We start from the raw sequence: 22,151 nt of genomic DNA, 5'->3' as shown, positions 1-22,151 counted from the left end.
TTCCAGTTCGTCCAACACCGCCCCCCTTCTTGGCACCAGGTTTTTCCCACTGGTTACCATGTGCTCTGGTGTGTGACCTCATTTCCTATGGAATGAAAGGTTTCTGTCGGAAAACAGGGCCCTTGGTGAGCCGGCCTTGGGAGCCCCCTTGCCTGGCATGTCCTGTGCCATGCAGTGACTCATGCTTCAGGGAACAGCAGCTGACCAGGATGTACAAGCGCCTGGTGCCTGGGTGGTCACTATTAAGAGAACTCAGGAGGAGGAAAGGGAAAACTGAGCAGCAAGGGCTTAAAATCCACTTAGTGGCCTCCAGAGAGGGGCATAAAAGGACCCAGTGAGCTAGTTGTTGGGAGTTGGGTAGCACCCTCCAGCAGAGACCTGAGTGTGCTAGATGTGGCCAGTCTGTGGCCAATGCGGGCCTGGCAAGTTGGTCTTCATTGACTAGTTCCTCCCCAGCTCCCTAACCGCAGGAGCAGATCCAGCAGCAGCAACATAAACAGGGCTTGTTGTTGCCGCCTTGAATTTCTGTAGCTTCGGACCTTGGTGGAGGTATGTATCTCTGCTTTTGAGTTTGGGGATTCAGAAGCTGTGTGGAATCTGCTATCAGGCCATCCAGAGAGCCACGATTCAGACAGTTCAGTTCTTACCACCAAGTGAGAAGGGAGCTCAGCACCTCACTTTCTTCTTCTTATGGCTGGTTAGACTCCATCCATCTTCCTGGCCAAAGAAAAGCCAAGGCTAGGAAGTGGCGCTATGGCTCAAATGCTAGAGTACTAGCCTTGAGTGAAAAATCAGCTCAGGGTCAGCCTTCAGGCCCTGAGTTCAAGTCCTGTGACCAACAACAAACAAAGAAAAGCCAAGGCTCCAAAGTACCTAAAGGATGGAAACTGTACAAGCCCTGGCATAGTCTGTCTTATGGATGGACCCACAAGTAGTCTTTCTTTCACCTGACTTGCTTGGTGAAGTTTCTGAGGTGAAAGGGTCTCATTTTCTTCCAGAAAGAAAGAACACTTTCTGCCAGTGCACAGGCTGTTTTCTGAGAATTCTGACATCCAGAGATGAGCTTGGCACTCACACAGATACATGGAAGAGCCACAGTGCAGAGACACTTTGAGTACCTGGGCTCAAAGCCGACCAGAGATAAATAGTTGCCTTATAAAGGTCGTGACCAAAGCTCCCCTGGTCAGCAAATACAACTCCAGAAGATGGTATGCTTAACAAGAAGCTTAGATCCTGAAAACCTAAAGTACAAGGTACATGACAGGAAACAGATCTTTGTGGATTAAAACAGTCTGCTGAGCCAGAAGCACTGACAACTGAGAGTGGGCTGTGGTTGCTCTAGGAGCCACAGGGCCTAGGTGTGTGGTACTCACCCTCAGGAAAGCTCATCTTCTTTAAGTTCACCAGCAACTCATTCTTGGTCATTTTCCCTTTGCCCTATTCTGGGAGCTCAGCAGGAAAGAAATCTGACATACAGGCTGCCCTCTAGTGTAGGAAGCCTTGCAGCGTGATGTCCTAGGTGGTGTGCTGAGAAGCCCCAGCAAGGCCACAGTGAATTGCTTCTTTGGGAACAACACCCACACTTTGGTTCAAGGCAAAAGAGGTAGAGAAATGTGAAGCTTAGGAAGAGGTTGCATCGTGCCCTACTAGAAATGCTGAGATAGGGTAGAGGTCCCATCTTCTGCTGCACTGGGAGACAGTGTGAACCAAGCTCTCCTTGGGGAGAGCCCCCGAGGGAGAAAGTAGTTGGCACTCAAGAGGTGACAGGTGGCGGCAGCAGGGATGGGAATGGATAGCTTCAGTGGCTGGAGTTGATATAGATTGATAAACAGTGAGCATAGGTGTGAAGGCAAAGGGCTGTGATTTCATCATGGCTGCTAGGCGCCTACTTGAGAAGGGAGCCCAGGTATAGAGCAGTAAGGTCACAGGAAGCATGCACTCATGGCCAGACCCCATGCGTCCTGAGTGGCCTAACAGGAACCAACCCACTGACCAGACAGTGTGCTTTGCTTTGGAAGTAGCTATAGAAGTAGCTTGGGATCCATGCAGAATCAGAAAATCAGTGCCAAGTCATGAGAACTAAGCCTCCAGTGGCCTCCAATGCCATGGCAGATTCTCTGAAGTCACTGTTTCTGACCCTTGGGTGGAGCTGTGGGATAGAAGCATCTGCTCCTGGCTACACAAGAGTACTTCCCTCAGGACAGCAAGTGTGTTATAGCAGATACTTCCAGAAGGTCCTGCCCTATTAACTTCCTAGGAAAGTTCTCTTCAATCATTGTCAGACAGATGTTTTTGTACCAAGAACCATCCCATTTACCCTGGGCACGTGTACTTTACTTGATCATTGGCTTCCCACATCAAAATGTAGGTCTTCCATCAAGTCCCTCCACCTTGAGAGAGAGGAGTGAGGCAGGGACGCGCCTCTCCTCTAGGCACGCAGTGTCCCGCGGGCTCGGCTCAGAGCTTGTTCTACTCCATGGTAGGGAGGGCATTAACCAGCATTGCTGCAGAAGGCATTTCGTGTCCCAAGAAGTTTGAGGTGTTAGGTAGCACGTTAATCGCTCTACAAACATCAGCAATGCCTCTAGAATATGCCACCCTCTCGGAAAGACATTGGAAAGACTATGATTAGCCCTCACATGTACTTCAGGGAAAGTGGCTGTAGAAACCTGGGATAAGTGATCCTGTTTTTTTTTTTTTTAATTTATTTTGCCAACCCTGGGGCTTGAACTCAGGGCCTGGGCACTGTCCCTGAACTTCTTTTGCTCAAAGCTAGCACTCTACCACTTGGGCCACAGCACCACTTCCAGCTTTTTCTGTGTATGTGGTACTTGGGCATCGAACTCAGGGCTTCATGCATCTTAGGCAAGCACTCTACCACTAAGCCACATTCCCAGCCCTGATCCTGTATTCTTTATCTTCTTCCCACTGCCCTTGGAACTAAACACTGACTTTCCCCCAGCTTCTAGATAGGTGTACACTAGCGTTGCTGCAGGCATCACAGCATTACCGGGTGCTGCATGAAGACCCAGCTGTCACTGTTTAGAACTGAGTCCAGAGCCTAGCACATGTGCTAACAGGCTAATGGGTACTGTTGAACAGCTAAATTAATAAATGGCGATACAAATACCAACTTAAGCTCTATTCCTGCTTACTAGTAACTAGTAGAAGACAGTATCTTAGGGTGATCTGCTTTGTTTGGCTTGATGGAGTGTAGTACAAAGATGGTCTGTAAACTCCCTCGTAGCTCTTAGGAATCTTGTCAATTAGACTCTGAAAGTATGCCTGATGTCCAAGCAAGGTGTTTCTGTATAGGACTGCTCAGAGCCACCAGGTCGTGAGCAGCATGAGGTGAATACAGCACTGTTTATATACAGAATGGAGATGTCTCCTCCCTGCCTGGCAGAAGACAATCATTAAGTCAGTTCTGCACAACAATGTAACTGGGTAATAAGAATTGCTTCTAAGAAAAATGAACCTTTTCCCGCATATTAATGATATGAAATTGTTGAATAAATTGTTAAAAAAAAAAAAACAGCAGAGCACAAAACAGTGTACACCGATTACTACATTTTGGTGCATGTAATATATATATATATATATATATATATTCGTATTCTTGGATATATAGATGGGTTAAAAATATGGAAGAACACACACCAAACTTGCATTAAAAGCTGGGACATGAGGGCAGGTGATAGATGAAATATTTGTTTGCAGTTTCAAAATGCCTATAATCCTAGGTACTGTAGAGGCTGAGATCTGAGAATCACCGTCCAGAGCCAACCCAGGCAAATTCAAGAGATGTATTGAATGAGCCAGCATAAAGTCAGAAGTGTGGCTCAAGTTCTAAGAGTATCAGCCATGAGCAAAAAAGCCAAGTGAGAGCACCAGGCCCAGAGTTCAAACGCCAGCATTGGCACGTGTGTGTGCGCATGTACACACACATCCCTTATCATGGGGTGCCAACCACAAAAGGGCCCTGCCTTCTAAGATCCAATTTTTGTGCTTTGCAAAATGTATTTGCACATGTAATGTGCAGGAGTTCTCCCTTTAACTTGGCTCAGTGGCTAGGAATGTCGCCTGTAGCCCTAGGAAGCACCATAACAACCTTATATTCTACCTGCTGCCGCTGGGCTGCTGTTCTCCTGCTGGAGTGGGGAAGGATGGGAAGATGCCTCGTGGCAAGGGTAGGCCAAGGTCATCAAGGTGAGGCCTTTGGCTGCTCTTTAAGCCTCACCAGGACTTACCGCCTCTTCCTGCTGAGTTCACTGCCTTCTGTTCTTCCTTGCACCCCTGGTCATGCAGTTGAAGAGTGTAACCAGGTTTACCAAGACCTTCGCCTAGCTCTGGCCTCCCACTCTTTCAAAAGATTCAACAGCATATAGTTTCTGGTAATCCTAAGACTGCTCATCTCCCAACTGGAGTTTTAGATTTGTTTGGAGATAATATTCTGGCTTAAGGTAAAATAGGAAATTGGGTAAAAGATAGGAAAATTGTGTAAAAGACTTTGCCTTATCAAATTGTAAACTGAAAATGAGGGCCACTAGGGAAAATGTGACCAAAGCAGTGTTTTATATTTTTTAATTTATTTTGGGAATGATAGAATCTCTTTCTCCCCTTTCCCTCTTTTCCCTTCCCATTCCCCCTCCCCTCTACCCTCCCCCCTATTTCCTCTCACCCCACCCCACCCCCAAGGGATGGACCTCAGGATTTCATGCATGCTAGGCAAGCATTTTCCCACTCACCTATACCCAGACCTTCAGAGTCAACTCTAAATTCATTGCCAGCTGACCAGCAAGCTCTCAGTGGGATCCTGGGTTGACTCCCTTCTCCTTCTTGCCACTTGGTCTTTTTAGGAACAATTTATTTTGTGTATGTATGTGCCAGTCCTGAGACTTCAACTCAAAGCCTGGACATTGTCCTTAAGCTTTTTTGCTCAGGACTAGTGCTTTTACTGGAGGTAAAAGTTTCATGGACTTTCCTGCCTGGGCTGGCTTTGAATTTTAGTCCTCAGATCTCAACCTCCTGAGTAGCTAGGAGTACAGGCGTGAGCCACAAGTGCCCAGCTAAATGTAATTTTTAATCATTTATAACTGGGGTCGGATGCATAGTTCAGTTGGAAGAGTGCTAACCAATGAGCGAAAGCAACCACAGGTACCAAGTTTGAGTCCCAGTCTCTCAGACTGAGAAAAACGGAAAAGAAATAAAGTGAATTAACTGTGAAAAGCAAACATTTTTTTTCAGCCATAGGTCTTACCTTTGGATCCCTGTGTGTTGTGTTAGCCTCATTGTACCTCAAGTCAAGCTATAAATGGGATTTAAGTATTTATTCTCTACCTGCCCTCTTTGTAGAAACCAGGTTACTAGGCACCATTGGCTCATGCCTATAATTTTAGCTCCTCAGGAGCCCGAGACCTGAAGGTCATGGTTCAAAGCCACCAGTGAGGCTTGGCGTACGTGATAGAGCCACCATTCTTGAGTGAAAAAGCTAAACAAGAGTGCAAGGCCCTGAATTCAAGGCCCAGTACCAACGCACGCACGCACGCACGCACGCCTGGGGATGTGATTCAGTGTTAGAGCACGTGCTGGCTGTTCATGAAACCTGGGATTCAATCCTCAGCACTGCAAAAGGCAAACAAACAAAAAATACCTTTGAAGCTTGTCCCAAAGGAGCTATGCCTCCTCAGGAACCTCCAAGTCGTTGGAGACACCCATGTTCCTGTGGCCCCTGCAGAGCCTGGGGGCCTCGTGGCTGCGTGGCTTCCCGGAGATGCCCTCTGGGAAGGCATTCCCTACCCAGATCCCGCGGCCTTTCATCCCCTGTGCCAGACTCCCCAGGTGCGCCGGCATCAAAAGCAAGAGGCATGGGCACTCCTCATCAGGACGTATCTGAACCACATTCCCTGCGGGTACTGTTTGATATGCTGGGATCCTGGAATGAACAGTTAAGAGGAGGAACAGAGGCCTTGTTTATTTCCTTGTCTCAGGAAAGAATTTGGGAAGCAGCCTGGGATACCACCTGAGCAGAAACACAAACACCTACTTGCGGTTACCAGTGCAGCCCGCAAGCTGTGGGCCTGTGGCTTGAAGCAGCGTCATGAAGAAAGCAAGGCCCCTGGGCCTTCCACTCTCTACTCTGTGTCACCCATGTCTTCTTATCAGAGGGAGGTGACAGGGCCTTGGCAGTTCAAGCCTCCTGAGTTCTCAGTTGAATGCCCAAGACTGGGAGCCGAAGGGACATTGGTCATGGTGATGCAGGCAGACACCTCTTCCTTTTACAGATGAGGAAATTGAGGCTGGAATTGAAAGACAGTAACTAAAGGGCTGGGCTGCAGCCCAGAGGTCTAGTGCCTGCCCAGCACGTGCAAAGCTCTGGTTTGGATTCCCTGTACCACAAGAAAGTGAAATATAAAAAACAAAACATGGAATAACTTGCCCAGGATAGGATTTGGGCATAGTGTATGAAATCGGTGCTGTGTACTATCAGTGGAGACTAAGTATACTAAATTGCAATTTTAAAAAATTTAAAGGCTGGGCACCGGTGGCTCTATCTGTAATTCTAGTTACTCCTGAAATCTGAGGGCCCATGCAGTAGAGAGCTGTGGCTCAAGTGGTAAAGCACTAGCCTTGAGTGAAAAAGTTCAGGGAGAGCACACACCCTGAGTTCAGGCCCCTGCACTGGCATTGAAAATAAAAAGATATAGTTTTAAATTTTGATAGTCTTATTCATCAGCATGGTTTTGGGGGTCATCTTCTGTGTGGCAAGTAAACTATGTTTTGTTTAGCACAATGTCTTTTTTGGGGGTGCCTGTCCCACAGTGCTACCCTTGAGTACAAAAGCCCAGACCCTGAATTCAAGCCCTAGGATTGGCACAATATTTAAAAAAAAAAAAAAAAAAAGTCCCTTGCAGAACAAGAACAGATTCTGCAACACAGCACTAGAGTTTCCTAAATGTGCTCTGTCCCCGTAGCTGTTTTATTTGGTACCTAGTACTGTGAATGGGCTTGAAAGCCATGGGGCAAGACTGCCCTCTAGTGGCCAAATGGAGACATTGATCAAGCCCATTGTTGAGGCTCCCTTTCTTTCATTGCCACCAGTATACAGGATTGTTCCTGTGTAGTAATTCAGATTTTCATTCTTTCCCAAGTACCTGGCCCCCATGCTGACGCTATTTGAACTCTGAGCAGAAGCAATCACTTGCTCTTCTAGCAAGCTAGTTTTTGTCTTGTTTTCCCCAACATTTTTAGAAGGCACACACATACGTGCAGCACACGCATGCATGCACATGTGCACACACGTCTCCCTTACAAGGTTCTAGCTCCTAAAAACAAGTGCCTGTCTTATATCTTGTGCTTCTGTTTTGTTGCCCAGTTAGCTAGATGTGAAATTAGAAGGTGCATTGGGATGGAAAGGAATCCTCTCCCTCCATGTCCCCCTCCCCAAGAAAGAAAAACAAATCTGTCATTTCTTGTTTGTTCCTACACCTTCTCATCTCATCTGTGTGATCTATGGTTGACTTCTGCATCTCTTCGCAGGCTTATAGAACTCAGCTTCCTAGGCCTGCCTCCAGCCTTGCTGAATCAGTCTCTGTGGTTTGAGCCAGGAAATCTGCTTTACAAACTTCCCAAGTGGTTTTTTGATGTGCAGCCAGGTTTGGCAGCCAACTGTTCTAAATCCCCATTTACAATTATTTCGCATAGCCTTCCCCCTCAACAGTCTCCCCAAAGGGCTTCAGCTTCTGTCACTTATTAAAATTGACCATTTTGAGATTCGTTCAGAAATAGGCAATATGCTGTTTTACCTAGGTGACATAGGAAGGCAGGAAGAAGGAAGGAAATAAGGCAGGCAAGAGATGAACCAAAGGGGCATGTGTTTTGGCTACAGGAGGCACTATATTCAAAGCAGAAAATACTGAAACTGATACCTCTATGCTGCCTGGACAGGTGGTTGATTCACAGCTTGGTTTCAATGCTTGGCCTTGCTCAGGACACAGACATATAATGAGTGCCCAGTTACCTATTTTTACCTATTCTGAGTTATCTGTTCTTAGCGTAACTGTGCAAGGTAGGTAGCATTTCTCCCTTTTTCATTTATGTGACTCACCATTGGAATACAAGCTTAATCGGAGAGGGTAAAGGGGGCCAGACTTGCCAACCTGCTCTTTCTCACCCCTCCAGGCCAAGCGAGCCGTGCAAAGGGGAGCCACAGCAGTCATCTTTGATGTGTCTGAAAACCCAGAAGCCATTGACCAGGTAAACTCGGGCTGCACTAGCTCTCCCTGCCATCTGCCTGAGAGAAGCACTTCCCTTAGTTAGCTTGGCTGGTCATTGTCTTGGCACCTTCATCTTAGAGCCTCTGTCCTTGTCTGCTGAAGCAAGATGTCTGTGTTTGAACATCATACCTGAGGGAGGTGTGTGGAGAGGCGCTCAGAGCCAGAGAAATGGGGATGGGGGGGAGTTTCAAAGATTCTAGGGGCTGGGAAGGTGGCTCAGTGGTAGAGTGCTTGCCTTGCATGCATGTGGCGCTGTGGCTCAAGTGGTAGAGCGCTAGCCTTGAGCTGAAGAGCTGAGGGACAGCGCCCAGGCCCAGAGTTCAGGCCCTACAACTGAACACACACACAACACACACACACACACACACACACACACACACACACTCTCTCTCTCTCCACTCTCTCTCTCTCCCTCTCTCTCTCTCTCTCTCTCTCTCTCTCTCTCTCTCTCTCTCTCTCTCTCTCTCTCTCTCTCTCTCTCTCTCTCTCTCTCTCTCTCTCTCTCCTAACCCATCTTATAAAACAAGCATCCTAGTCTTGTCTTTCCTGGAACCCCAAGACTATAACACTTGAAGGCTTCAAGGATTTCTAGACAGAGACTCAGTGTTTATTTCCTCCAGTCCTCTTCTTTCTCTCCATAGGGTGTCAAGGGGGATGGGACCTAGGGCCTTGAGCATGCTAGGCAAATACTGTGCCTCTGAACTACATATCTGGTGCTTTCTTGCTTCTGTAAGTGTGCCTTTTAACCAGAGCCCTTTTTCCTTCCTCAGCTAAACCAGGGCTCAGAAGACCCACTCAAGAGGCCAGTGGTTTATGTGAAGGGCGCAGACGCCATTAAGCTGATGAACATTGTCAACAAGCAGAAAGTGGCTCGAGCGAGGATCCAGCACCGCGCCCCTCGAGTGAGTGTCCATGCCAGGCAGCTTCTCTTGCCCCTCCCCATGCCTGTGTCTACAGTGCCAAGTCCCTGATTCCTGCAGGTTGAGCTAAGACAGGAGACCAGGGACAATTTTCAACCAGATTCCTATGTGGAGAATTTGGTAAACCTTAACACAGAGGTGACTAATCTAAGAAGTCTATAGGTTCTTTCTCTCCCGTCCCATATCTCTGTCTCTGTCTCTGTCTCTGTCTCTGTCTCTGTCTCTGTCTCTGTCTCTGTCTCTGTCTTTCTCTCTCTCTCTCTCTCTCTCTCTCTCTCTCTCTCTCTCTCTCTCTCTCTCTCTCTCTCTCTCTCTCTAAGAAACAAACTGAGAAGGGTAAAAGGCAGAGTGTAGGTAGCACTTGGCTTCCTGTACCTCTTTTCTTCCCATCGTTTACCTTGTTAAGTCTCCCTCGCAGTTGAGTATGGAAGGGTTAGCTTTCAGCAGGAACTGACTTTCTGGACTAACAAGAGTGGCTCAGCTTCTCTTCAGTATGCTGGCAGTTAATGTTTACCTGGCATGTTGCCCCCAGCCTCAGGCTGAAAGCCGCTAGGAACCTAGGACTGGAACCTCGTGTATGTCTGAGGCCCTCCACATGGGCCGTGGAATAGTCCGTGTTGGTGATTCTTTCGCATGTGAGCCTCCTATTAGCAAAGCTCGCTCCCTGCTGTTAAATGCATGTGCTAGGCGAAGCTGCTTCCAGTGATAGGATAGCAGTGTGCTGTGGGGAAAAGGTAAGGACTAAGTCTAGAGGGAGTGTGGAGAGCTGATTTGCTGGCTTCTTTTTAAAGGGGGAAAAAAAAAGAACTCTGGTAAATATGACTCATTGTAGTGGAAGCTGATATTTGTGGAAGCAGCATACAATTTTCTGAGTTGTTGTAAACCGTTAATTATATGGTTAGTAATCACTGTTCCCTCAAAACATGACACTCATTCCTTTGTCCTATAAATGTGATTATTTGTGTTTATTTGGAAGGGTCTTTCGTGCTGGTTACAGTGCACTCTGGGCTGTTCGCAGAGGCCCCGGCTATGCCCATAGTTCCCTTGGTTACTGGGAGGCCTGAGGCTGCTGCAGACCCACCCCCCAGCTCCACCAAAGACGTCACCTGGGAGCGCTCTGTGGACATGGGAACAGATCCCCAGGAGATTCCTGCACACTGAGGGGCCCCCACTTCACTTGCCCCCACTTAGCCAGGAGTCACGGCCTGTGTGCCCAAGCTGAAGCGAGGCAGCTGTGATTCATGGTGTTGTGTTCTGTTCCAGCAACCTACTGAGTACTTTGACATGGGAATTTTCCTGGCTTTCTTCGTGGTGGTCTCCTTGGTCTGTCTTATCCTCCTTGTCAAAATCAAGCTGAAGCAGCGGCGCAGTCAGGTAATACCCAGAGCAGCCTGTGAACATTGACCCTGTTGCCCTGTGGCTAGTGAATGCCAGGATATGGTCAGCCAGCTATTGGCGGGTCTGAGCTCCCTGCCTGTCCAAGAGGCCCAGTCCTACGAGGACCAAAAACTAACTCCTAGCTAGTTTGGCAGGAGAAATGTTTAAGTAGTTTCCATGGAGCCCTGAAACTTTGCTCCTCAAAGAGATCTGGGCATCAGCAGCACCTGAGAGCCTGAAGGAAATACAGACTCTCAGGCCCTGCCCCCACCAAACTGAGCCCTTTGTGATGAGCCCTCTTGATTCGTGATGACCAGGGTGGCCACATGATACCCTGCCAGAGGTCACTGTGTACATATAGGAGGAAAGGTTTGAGGCCTGGGGGGTGGTACAGGGAAGGCAGAAATCTAAAGTTTGAGGAGAGAACGAGGGCCACCGATGTACCAAGAGAATCATCTTTGTTGTCATGGGGGTTCTGGGGCCACTGCCGACACAACAGGGCCAGGTGTTTATGAAGTATATTTTGTTCAGCAGCTGCCAGGCATGAGTTTTCTTTCTTTCTTTCTTTCTTTCTTTTTTTTTTTTTTTTTTTTGTCGGCTCTTCAGCTCAAGGCGAGCGCTCTACCACTTGAGCTACAGTGCCACTTCCGGTTTTCTGGTGGTTTATTGGAGATCGGAGTCTCATGGTCTCTCCTGCCCGGGCTGGCTTTGAACCGCGATCCTCAGATCTCAGCCTCCTGAGTAGCTAGGATTACAGGTGTGAGCCACCAGCGCCCGGCCTGGCATGAGTTTTCTTTTACCCACATGCAGCTTCCTTCAGTGGAGAGGAGGAACCCTTGATACCGAGCACAGGCTCTCACAGCTGCGAATCCTCAGGGCCGAGTGATGGAGACCCCTGCCCTCTCTGTAAAGTGACACTTTTGTTGGTACTGCCACTTAGGGACAGCCTAAGCTGATACAGACACCCAGAGGGTCTGGGAAATGGGTACGGTGGCAGTCTGAGTTTTTTTTTTCTTTCTTTTCTTTTCTTTTTTTTTTATTGTGAAAATACTGTACAGAAGGGTTACAATTACATGGGCAAGATAATGAGTACATTTCTTATCAAGCATTGTAGCCTCCTCCTTTGTTTCCCCTTCCCATCCATTCCCATCCTCCCCCCGCTCTCCCCCTCCTCCCCTCCACCCCCCCCCAAAGTTGTAAAGTTCATTAAAAAATCAAATTCGAGTCTGAGATTTTAGTCATTTCTCAAGAATCCATTTTGGCCTAATAGAGAGCCGCGTTTGCCCATCCCAGTATACTGAAGGGCGTGGCCATGAGGGTGACTGGTACCACTAACAACCAGCTAACCCTGCCCACGCTCTGCCCTGCAGAACTCCATGAACAGGCTGGCTGTGCAAGCTCTGGAGAAGATGGAAACCAGAAAATTCAACTCAAAGAGCAAGGGGCGCCGGGAGGAGAGCTGTGGGGCCCTGGACACGCTGAGCAGCAGCTCGACGTCTGACTGTGCCATCTGCCTGGAGAAATACATCGATGGAGAGGTAGTGGCAAGGACAGGACTGTCCTGGGTGGGGAGGAAGGAAGCTAACAAGCCCACAGAGGTGCTAAGGACCATGATCCCGCCCTCGTCCCCCCCAGCCTTGTAGCAGCTGAAGGGCTTTAACCTCCAGGCCTCAAGGAGCCAGCCCAAGGCATTCTAAACATGTCTTCTTTTGGATGGAGAAATCCCACACACAAGTATCCCACCTTTCAAACAGCAGGAGACTTCAGAAGCCAATTAGAAATACATGGTTGGATTAAAAATGTGGTTTTAGGAACATACACACACAGGCTGGGAATGTGGCTTAGTGGTAGAGTGCTTGCCTAGCGTACATGAAGCCCTGGATTTGATTCCTCAGATCCACATAAACAGAAAAGGTTGGAAGTGGCGCTGTGGCTCAAGTGGTAGAGTGCTGGCCTTGAGCAAAAAAGAAGTTCAGGGATAGTGTCCAGGCCCTGAGTTCAAGCCCCTTAGCTGACCAAAACAAACAAACAAACAAACAAAAAACCCTAAGCTGGCTTCCTTTAAAATCACTCTTCTGAAAACTCTTGACACAATGTATTTACTTGCAAGGAATTTGATGACTCCCCTCCACCCTTTTTTTTCCCCTGTAGCTTTTTCTTTTGTAAACACCGTCTGAGAAAGATGAACAACATACATCATTTACCACACTGTCATTAAGATTCTGCTAATTCTGTGTAATCTCTGGACAAATAGATGTGTATATATACACAGTTCGGGGAGCAAGTCTCAAGAGCAAATGACTTGAATTGCAGACCCTTAGGTCTGAGGGCATGGCTCAAGTGTAGGGCACCTAGCTAGCAGGTTGATTGATTAATTTCAGGCAATTGGCAGGCCTCTGGTGAAAATAAGAGAGGCCCTAGGCAATTTCTTGCATGGACCTTGGGTCCAGACTCCTGGGTTCACATGCTGGGCAGATTGTAGCTTTGCAGATTTGTACTACAGGCTTCATTCTCTGTAGTGGTTATGCCATGCAGCCCAGGACTGACCAGTGTTCTAGCTGGCCACACAGGTTATGTGAGGGAACACATGTCAGCCTTGGCACTTGATCAGGCAGAACTAATTAGAAAATGGGAAGACAAAAGTAAAATTAGGGGCTGGGAAGGTAGCTCAGTGATAGAGTGCTTGCCTTGTATGCATGAGGCCCTGGGTTCGATTCCTCAGCACCACATAAGCAGAAAAGGCTGGAAGTGGCGCTGTGGCTCAAGTGGTAGAACGCTAGCCTTGAGCTGAAGAGCTGAGGGACAGCGCCCAGGCCCAGAGTTCAGGCCCCACAACTGACCCCCCCCCCCAAAAAAAAAAAGTAAAATTAGTAAACATGGAGGATGCTTAGCCCAGTAGCTCTGGAGGTGGTTCTATCCCAGAAAACCCTGTCACAGTCTCTTCATGCAGGCTGCTTTACTTAGAAACCAAGTGCTCCATGGTAAGAGTTAGGGTCCAGTGACAGTGGGGCCTAGGATTTTGTTCTTCCCCTTCCCCACATGTCACCAGTCACAAGTCCTAGATGTTAGATATCTTCCTTTCTCCTTGTCCTCATTTGGGGGTCTTGATTGTTCCCAGGCCTCTCCACCAGGCCCAGCCCCATATCCTCAGGTGGCACAAGGGGTGTGCATGTGCCCCAACTCCAGGAGAGGAGTTGCCCCAACTCCAGAAGCACCCCTGTGCTTCTGCCCTTTTAACACTGAGGGAAGAATGAGGTTGGAGCAGATGGGTAGGCAGCTTTCTTCTCCCAAGAAACCATCCAGGGTTCCTGCCTCAGGGGATGAAGCAGACCAGTAGCTAGAGGTGAAGAGGATAGTAGAAATTGTGTTTGTTTTCCATTACTGTAGCAAATGCCTGAGATGGTCAACTTAGAAAGAGAAAAGGTTTCTGCAGGCTCACAGTTTTAGAGAATTTAGCTCTCAATCAGTTGGCCCATTTTATCGAACCTCTCGTGAGTAGCACATCATGGGAGGAGCGCATGGCTGAGTAGGACTGCTCAGCTTGTTAACAGGGCACCAGAAAGGGAGACCGGAGGCATGGCTCAACTGATAGAACATTGGTGAGCCCCTGAGTTCAAACCCTGGTGCCACTAAAAAAGCAAAAGCAAAAGAGGAGGAGGAGGGCTGGATGGTTCACACCTGTAATCTTTGAAACCATCCCAGGCAGAAAGTCTGTGAGACTCTTATCTCCAATAAGCTACCAAAAGAAAAGAAAAAGGAAATGGAGCTGTGGCTCAAGTGGTAGAGTGCTAGCCTTGAGTAAAAGAAGCTCAGGGACGGTGTCCAGGCTCTGAATTCAAGCTCCAAGACCAGCACCAAGAAGGTGGCTCAGTGGTAGAGCGCTTGCCTTGCTTGCCTGAGGCCCTGGGTTCGATTCCTCAGCACCACATAAGCAAAAAGAAAAAAGCCGGAAGTGGCGCTGTGGCTCAAGTGGTAGAGCGCTAGCCTTGAGCTGAAGAGCTGAGGGACAGCGCCCAGGCCCAGAGTTCAGGCCCCATGACCGGACCCAAAAAAAAAAGAAAAAAAAGAAAAGAAAAGGAGAAAGGAGCCCAGGCAGGACCCCTTCACACTCCCCTTCCAAATCATGTCCCCAAGAATCCAAAAACTTCCCACCACGCCCTACCTCCCAGCACCCAGCCAGGACCAAACCTTTAACACAACTAAGATGCAAAGCTGGCAGGAAGGCCGCAGCGTGGAGAGGGGGTTCCACAGGCTACGCTAGGCCTCCCGGGAGAACGCATCTGTGAAAGATGAAAGGGCAAGGCTGCCTCCCCCTACCTCCACCCGCGCCCCTGCGCCCTCCTATAGCCTGTGTCCCCTCTCCGCCTCCCCCTTCCGCAGGAGCTGCGCGTCATCCCCTGTACTCACCGCTTTCACAGGAAGTGTGTGGACCCATGGCTGCTGCAGCACCACACCTGCCCCCACTGTCGGCACAACATCATAGGTAACAGCCGTGACCCGGCCTTCCACCCCAGTCTCCTTAGTAGGTGGCCGTACTGACGTGTACCCGAGCCCAGGCATGGGTGTGTCCCTGTGGGACCACAGAGAGGAGTACGCAGCCGCGTCGTGGCAGGATGGGGCAGGACAGTCTCATGTTTGAGACCACGTGGCTCTGTCCACTCCCTGGTGCTGTTACCGGGCAGAGCCCCAGGGAGCTGACAGCTGAGCCCCCCTCACAGAGGGGCAGGTCAGCCAGGCGTGGAGATGGCTTCGGATGGGGCGGGGAGGGGGGAGATGAGGACACACACACCCTGGCCTTAACTTTGTTCCCTCCACTTCTCCCAGAGCAAAAGGGAAACCCGGGGGCCCTGTGTGTGGAGACGAGCAACCTGGCCCGCAGCCGGCAGCCGAGGGTCACCTTGCCGGTACACTATCCCGGCCGCGTGCACAGGACCAACGCCATCCCAGCCTACCCTACGAGGACAAGCATGGACTCGCACGGGAACCCTGTCACGCTGCTGACCATGGACCGGCACGCGGAGCAGAGCCTCTACTCCCCGCAGACCCCTGCTTATGTCCGTGGCTACCCACCCCTGCACCTGGACCACACCCTGGCCACTCACCGGTGCGGCCTGGAGCACCGGGCCTACTCGCCGGCCCACCCCTTCCGCAGGCCCAAGTTCAATGGCCGCAGCTTCTCCAAGGCAGCTTGCTTCTCCCAATACGAGACCATGTACCAACACTACTACTTCCAGGGCCTCAGCTACCCAGATCAGGAGGGCCAGCCCCCACCCAGCCTCGCGCCCCGGGGCCCGGCCCGGCCCTTCCCACCAGGCGGCGGCAGCGGCGGCCTGCTCTTCCCCACTGTGGTGCACATGGCCCCGGCCACTCACCTGGAGAGTGGCAGCACGTCCAGCTTCAGCTGCTACCACGGCCACCGCTCCGTGTGCAGCGGCTACCTGGCTGACTGCCCGGGCAGCGACAGCAGCAGCAGCAGCAGCAGCTCGGGCCAGTGCCACTGCTCATCCAGTGACTCCGTGGTGGACTGCACCGAGGTGAGCAACCAGGGCGTGTACGGCAGCTGCTCCACCTTCCGCAGCTCCCTCAGCAGCGACTACGACCCCTTCATCTACCGCAGCCGGAGCCCCTGCCACACCAGTGAGGCGGGGGGCTCAGGCCGAGGGCCTGCTGTGCACCTTGAGGGCTCCCCCCCACCTGAGGAACTCCAGGTCGTCCCTGGCCACGGCGCTGCGCAGGGCGAGCTGTGGCCCGGCCCGGCCTCTCCCTCGGGGGACCAGCTGTCCACCTGCAGCCTGGAGATGAACTACAGCAGCAACTCCTCGCTGGAGCCCCGGGGGCCCACTAGCTCTACCTCAGAAGTGGGGCTGGAGGCTTCTCCTGGGGCCGCTCTGGAACTCAGGAGGACCTGGAAGGGGGGCTGGGAGGGGTCATCGTGTGCCTGCTGCTGTGAGCCTCAGGCCTCTCCACTGGGGCCCGGGGCAGGGACAGCTGGGGGTGGCGGCCCCTTGCTCCTGGGCTCCCCACTCCATGATGGCTGCGGCCCCGCGGGTGGGGACGTGCAACCAGGGAGCTCGCAGGGCCTGTATAGCCTGCACGCTGACCATTTGCCCAGGACAGACGAGGCGCAGTACGAGGGCCTGCCCTGCTGCTTCTATGAAGAGAAGCAGGTGGCCCGTGGCGGGGGCGGGGACTACGCGGTGAGTGTGCAGTACACCCTGGCGGAGGAACCCCCGCCCAGCTGCTACCCAGGGGCCCAGGACCTGAGCCAGCGCATCCCCATCATTCCTGAGGATGTAGGCTGCGACATGGGCCTGTCCCCAGACTGTCAGGGGACCCACAGCCTTGGCCCCTGGAGCGGGGTGCTGGGCCTGGACACCCCACGGCGCTACACCCAGGAAGAGGAGCGGGCTCCATGCTACCAGGCCGAGGTGCTGCTGCAGCCTGGCTGCCCACCAGAGGAGGCTGGCGCCCCCAGGCCCAGGCTCACCAGTGCCACCCCAGACACTCAGGAGTCCAGCGCCTTGGCCACTGAGGCTGCAGGTGAGCGCAGGAGACGGCGGTAGGCCAGAGCAGCCATTCTGTGACGTTCCTCTTCTCCTTGAGCCTTTTCTGGATGACTCCTCTCTGCCCTTGGCTTAAACATGACCTGTTCCTGAGGGGTGGCTACGAGCTCCAAACCCCTGTTCCCATCTCCCCCAAATACCCAGCAAGCACCCCACCCCATGGCATCCACCGCAGCCCTCCCATATGCACCCCTGTGTCTCCATGCCCAGCCCTGCTTTTCTGCAGGGCAGAGGCGGAAGGAGCCTTGCGATGTGTCCCCCGTGGCTGCTCTTGCCTTCTGTTCGCGGGAGGCAGAGCAGCCCGTTTTGAAACGTTAGGTCATACCTTCATACTAGAAAGTCCTTCAAGAACTTGCCATTCATGACCTTTAGCATCTTAAAAATGTGAACCACTGAACCCCAGGAGGAAAAACAACGTAGCCACCCACTTCTGATCTGGCGCAGTGCCCGGCCCACCCTCCTTGCTTGCTGCTTTAGCCTGTGGCCTGTTCCTCCTACATGCCAGGCAGGCTCCCCTGCTGTTCCACACCTGATCTCAGCCTGGGACCTTCCAGCGCCCACCCAGTTCATTCCTACCCCTCTGTTACTTCCTAAGTCATCCCCGGCTGAGGTTATCACCTGAGGGTAAGCTGCAGGCTGGGTGGGGGTGGGGTGGGTCTTCCCTCCACACACTGGGCTCTGGCATTGCTCTCATACAGCGTCTCCATGACGCCCAAGGGCTTCTTCCCTAACGGTTGCTCTCTCTTTCCCTCCCAGGACCAGGGTCTCGCCCTGGCAGCGGCAGCAGCAGCACAAGGGCCTGAGCTTAGAAGAGACTCTTACCTGGAAAATGGGAACTGAATGGAGACTCCAAACTGACTTCACTCAAGAAAAAAAACAAAACTTTTTTTTAGCTTTGATAAACACATAAAAAGTGGTAATAAAGAGCCCTCCTCAACCCAAAATGTGAGCCACCTGTGCCAGACCCTCCTCCCTCCCCGGCCCATGAATAACCCAACAGACAAACTCTCCAGCCCTTCCCCTCTTCTGATAACCTGTTACTCTTCTGTTTTGTAAAGTGTGTGCTTGGGGTTCCGAGGTGTGTGGGATTGAGTTCTCTGCTTGTTTGTTGTTTTGTTTAAGATATTATATGTAAATGTAAAAAGTTATTTAAATATATATATATTTTAAAAGAACCCTAACCACCAACTTTTGCTGAAAAAGAGAAAAAAAATCACTGCTGCATTAAATGAACCACATCATGTGTAGATACTGTGGTCTCCCAGGAGGGAGCTCAGGCCTTTGAAATGCTCAGGGCTACACCTGCCTTAGAAATGAACCAGAAACTTGAAGTCAAGCTAGCTTATATGGGTACAAACCGAGGAGTGATGCAAAGCTGCCTCTCCTCCTCGTGGCAAGTCCAAACATCCCAAACAGAAGCCAGACCTCTCCAGCCTTTAGACGTGGATGGAAATGGCTAGGAGCAAGCCGAGTCTGCGGTTCCGGGGGAGCCCACGTGACCCATCTGCCCAGTATCCTCAACCTGTCCATTTGGACCATCATTCCAAGTCAATGCCACAAGAGCCCACAGTCCTGTCTCGGCAGTGGTCCAAATCCTAGCAAGGGCAGTCAGTGTTCCTGGGTTTCTTTACTCTGGCTCCTTGGACAAGGAAAACGAAGCTCTTTCATCTCTAGTCCCCACTTTGGAATCCTTTGCAAAAATATGAAGGGCTTTCCTGCCTCTGGCTGCAGGAATGGCTGGGCACAGGGCGTGCGGAGCAGACACCCAGGAGGAATGTAGTTTTGTGGCCTGGTGTCTGATGAGGCTGGGAAAGAGGGCTCTGCTCACCCAGCAGCACCCCACCCTTTGGAGGAGGGACAGAGAGGCCTGGGGTGCCTATGTGTCTGTGTGGGGGTAGCCCTACCCCTCTGCTGCTGCTTCCTGGGGCTGCCTTCCTGGGGCCACATGCGGGGGACCCCCACCCCGGGGGGTGCACTGAGCTTAGTTCAATGATACATCTCCCATCCCTTTTCTTCACAGAAGCACGCTTCAGGGTTGTTCAGCCTCAGAGCTGAAATTGCTCATCTCACCTGCAAACGTCTACTATCCGTCTGCCTAATGCACTATTATGTATTGATTTTCCATGAGACAAGAGAGACTATCAGATAGTTTAGACCCAAAGGGTAGGTGTTTATGTATTTTTCCAGCTTTTTTTTTTTTTAATAAGGGGAAGGGAAAGTTTTAAAAAATGCAAACAAATCTTTTTTGGTGTTTTTTTTTTTTTTAATGTTTCATTTCTAAAAGGGAGAGAGAATCTATTTAAAACTATTTCAGATCAGGGATTGTCATCCTTCTTGTCCAATGTAGCCTTGTTCTTTTATTCATTCATATCTATATATGATATATAGATATATCATATATATTTTTTATAGGACACAATCAGATTAGCCCTTGTATTTGCTTTTTCTGGTCACTTTTATTCATTTACCAGGTATTTGTTGTCATCTGAAAGAATTGGGGCTCATGGCTCTTCACAGCTCTTTTATAGAATAGGATCCTTCAGGCCTGACTGTCTGTACGTGGAAAATAGGGTCTGGAGACTGCTGACCCCTCTTCCAGTCTGGCTCACAGGAAGTCACCCAGAGTGTTTGAAGAGAGAATCTCACTGTATCAGAATACTTTGTTCTTTAAAATCCCAGCCTATGACAAGGCAATTTGCTTATTTCTAACCAGCATTTAATACAAAGAAATACCAGCATCAAATGATCCAGCCATTTGCTGTTTAGGAAGTCTCTGTGGTGAGATTTGTACAGTCCCATCTGTGCTGCCTTCCCAGGCTGCGCCTGACAAACCTGTTGGTTGAGTGTGAGAAGCACCTCAGCTGCTGGCAGCCTCTGCTACTAGGGATAACAGCTTGCATTACTATAGGAAATGGGGAGGATATGGCTGTGTGTGTGTGTGTGTGTGTGTGTGTGTGTGTGTGTGTCTGTGTGTGTCTGTGTGTGTCTGTGTGTGTCTGTGTGTCTGTGTGTGTGTGTGTGTGTGTGTGTGTGTGTGTGTGTGTGTGTGTGTGTATTTAGAGATAATGTCACAGACTCCTGCCCAGGCTGGCTTTAAGTGGCAATCATCAGATCTCAACCTCCAAAATAGGATTATAGGCATGAGCCACTGGAACCTGGCTGATGTAATAATGGTTTAAGTTGCAAAAAGCAACTTCTTACTGAGATTTTTGTTGTTGTTGTTATTTGTGGTTTTGCTTGCTTTCTTCTTTAATGTCTTTGAATACCTAGTATACTGTAATGTCTAGAACATATCCCTAAACCTGCTTTCTGTATAGTCCTATGTGGAAAAACCACTTTGTAGCCTTAAGCATTAAGTAGAGAATTTGGCTGTCACTGAACTGATTCAAATACACATGCTTCCAGTTTTCACTTAAAAGAATGATCGCTTCAGATAACAGAAGAAAGCATGTTTTTATAGTTTGAGTGGTAGGTAGGAACAAAAATGAAACTTTAAAAACTTAAACATCAACCCTCTTTTTGTTGTCTTCATCGGAGAGGTTTTCAGAATAATATAACCAACTACCTTTTTTTTGTCACCATTTAAATGAATACCTACTAGGAAGTTCTAAGACTCCAGTAATGGTGACAGGTATCTTTTTTCAGTGGACTCTGGTGAGTTGTGATGTAGCCATGGAAATGGAACGTCCCACTTCTCATAAGAACCACCCCATCTTCCATTCTGAGTGTTACGAGGATGTGGTTTTGGGGCCCAACTCTGAGAGTAAGACAGCCCTTTAAACTGCAGACTTCTCGAACCTGCGGAAAATGGCAGTTTGGGCATTCTAACCAACAACATACCTCTTTGAGGACACAGCCTCACTAAACTGGCTTTATTTTTTACTATTATTATTTTGTTGTCTGTATGGCACTGAGGAATTGAACCCAGGGCCTCATGCGTGCTAGGCAAGCGCTCTACCACTAAGCCACATTCCCATCCCTAAACTGGCTTTAACTCTCAGCCCCTTTCCCACTCCTTCAAGCCGAAGCCATGTATTAAGTTCCCCATGCGGTCCCAGGCTCAGACCCTCCCTATGTGCTTCTGGTCTCAAGGTTCACCCAGGACTAATGCTTTCAAAATGAGGTCTAAAAAATAATTACTAACCAAGAAGATTGTCTTTGAAACAGAACTGCCTTTTTCTATTCTTTATATAAAACTATTGTGATGGTCTAACAAGGCACTATTTTAAAACTTCTTGTATTTGTTTTTTTTTTAAGTTTTCCCACAGCACTTAAAAGAGATTTTGTAAAGACTTTGCTGTAAAGATTTTTGTAATAAAATGGTCTAAGGGCTCTTTCTTTTCCAACATTACCATTTTTAAAAAAATGTTTTAAAAGCTAGAAAACAACTTATGTATATTCTGTATATGTATAGCAGCACATTTCATTTATGGAAATATGTTCTCAGAATATTTATTTACTAATATATTTATCTTAAGCCATGTCTTATGTTGAGAGTGTGACATTGTTGGAATAATCATTGAAAATGACTAACACAAGGCCCTGTAAATACATGATAATTGCACACAGATTTTACCTATTTGCAGACCAAAAATGATTTAAAACAAGTTGTAGTCTTCTATGGTTTTGTAACAAATTGTACAAATGACTGTAAAAAAAATACAATTTTATCAAGTATGTATTATATGTTGTCTTTGCTCTGTTTGATGAAGGTCTTCAGATTCTATGAAGTTGCTTGCCACTGCTTGGAACTTCAGCTAGCATGTGGGAATGTCCACTTAACTCCTCCTATTATTAGAGCGCAGACGTGGGCTTTCTGCTGCGTTTTGGTGGAGAGAGCTGGGGAAAGTAGTAACAAATGACCAGGAACCTTGACTATCTTTTTTTTTTTTTTTTAATCAGAAACAGTTTGTATCTAAACCACTGTTTTCATCTGCTAGGTCTTTTCCTGCCTGGTAAAACATCTCCAAGCATCTAGCCCTCAAAATTACCTAACTATGTGCCAAGCAGAGTGA

At 49.3% G+C, this 22,151-nt stretch overlaps 1 protein-coding gene across 2 annotated transcripts in view; it reads left to right on the top strand.

Annotated features, from left to right (window-relative positions):
• Znrf3 (zinc and ring finger 3) overlaps positions 1-21,814 on the top strand; it is a 161,808-nt gene extending 139,994 nt beyond the window's left edge. For both annotated transcript variants that reach the window (XM_069994603.1, XM_069994604.1), the window contains exons 3-9: positions 8,182-8,256; positions 9,047-9,178; positions 10,460-10,570; positions 11,944-12,111; positions 14,954-15,056; positions 15,398-17,113; positions 17,893-21,814. In XM_069994603.1, the coding sequence (XP_069850704.1) occupies positions 8,182-8,256; positions 9,047-9,178; positions 10,460-10,570; positions 11,944-12,111; positions 14,954-15,056; positions 15,398-17,113; positions 17,893-17,939 (2,352 nt within the window). In that variant the 3' untranslated portion in view covers positions 17,940-21,814. The remainder of the gene's footprint in view (positions 1-8,181; positions 8,257-9,046; positions 9,179-10,459; positions 10,571-11,943; positions 12,112-14,953; positions 15,057-15,397; positions 17,114-17,892) is intronic.
• Positions 21,815-22,151: the final 337 nt, after the last annotated feature.

This window comes from Dipodomys merriami, unplaced genomic scaffold (assembly GCF_024711535.1).
Source record: "Dipodomys merriami isolate MVZ:Mamm:240054 unplaced genomic scaffold, mDipMer1.0.p SCAF_45, whole genome shotgun sequence".
Taxonomy (NCBI): domain Eukaryota; kingdom Metazoa; phylum Chordata; class Mammalia; order Rodentia; family Heteromyidae; genus Dipodomys; species Dipodomys merriami.
This window is presented reverse-complemented; position numbering and strand designations above follow the sequence as displayed.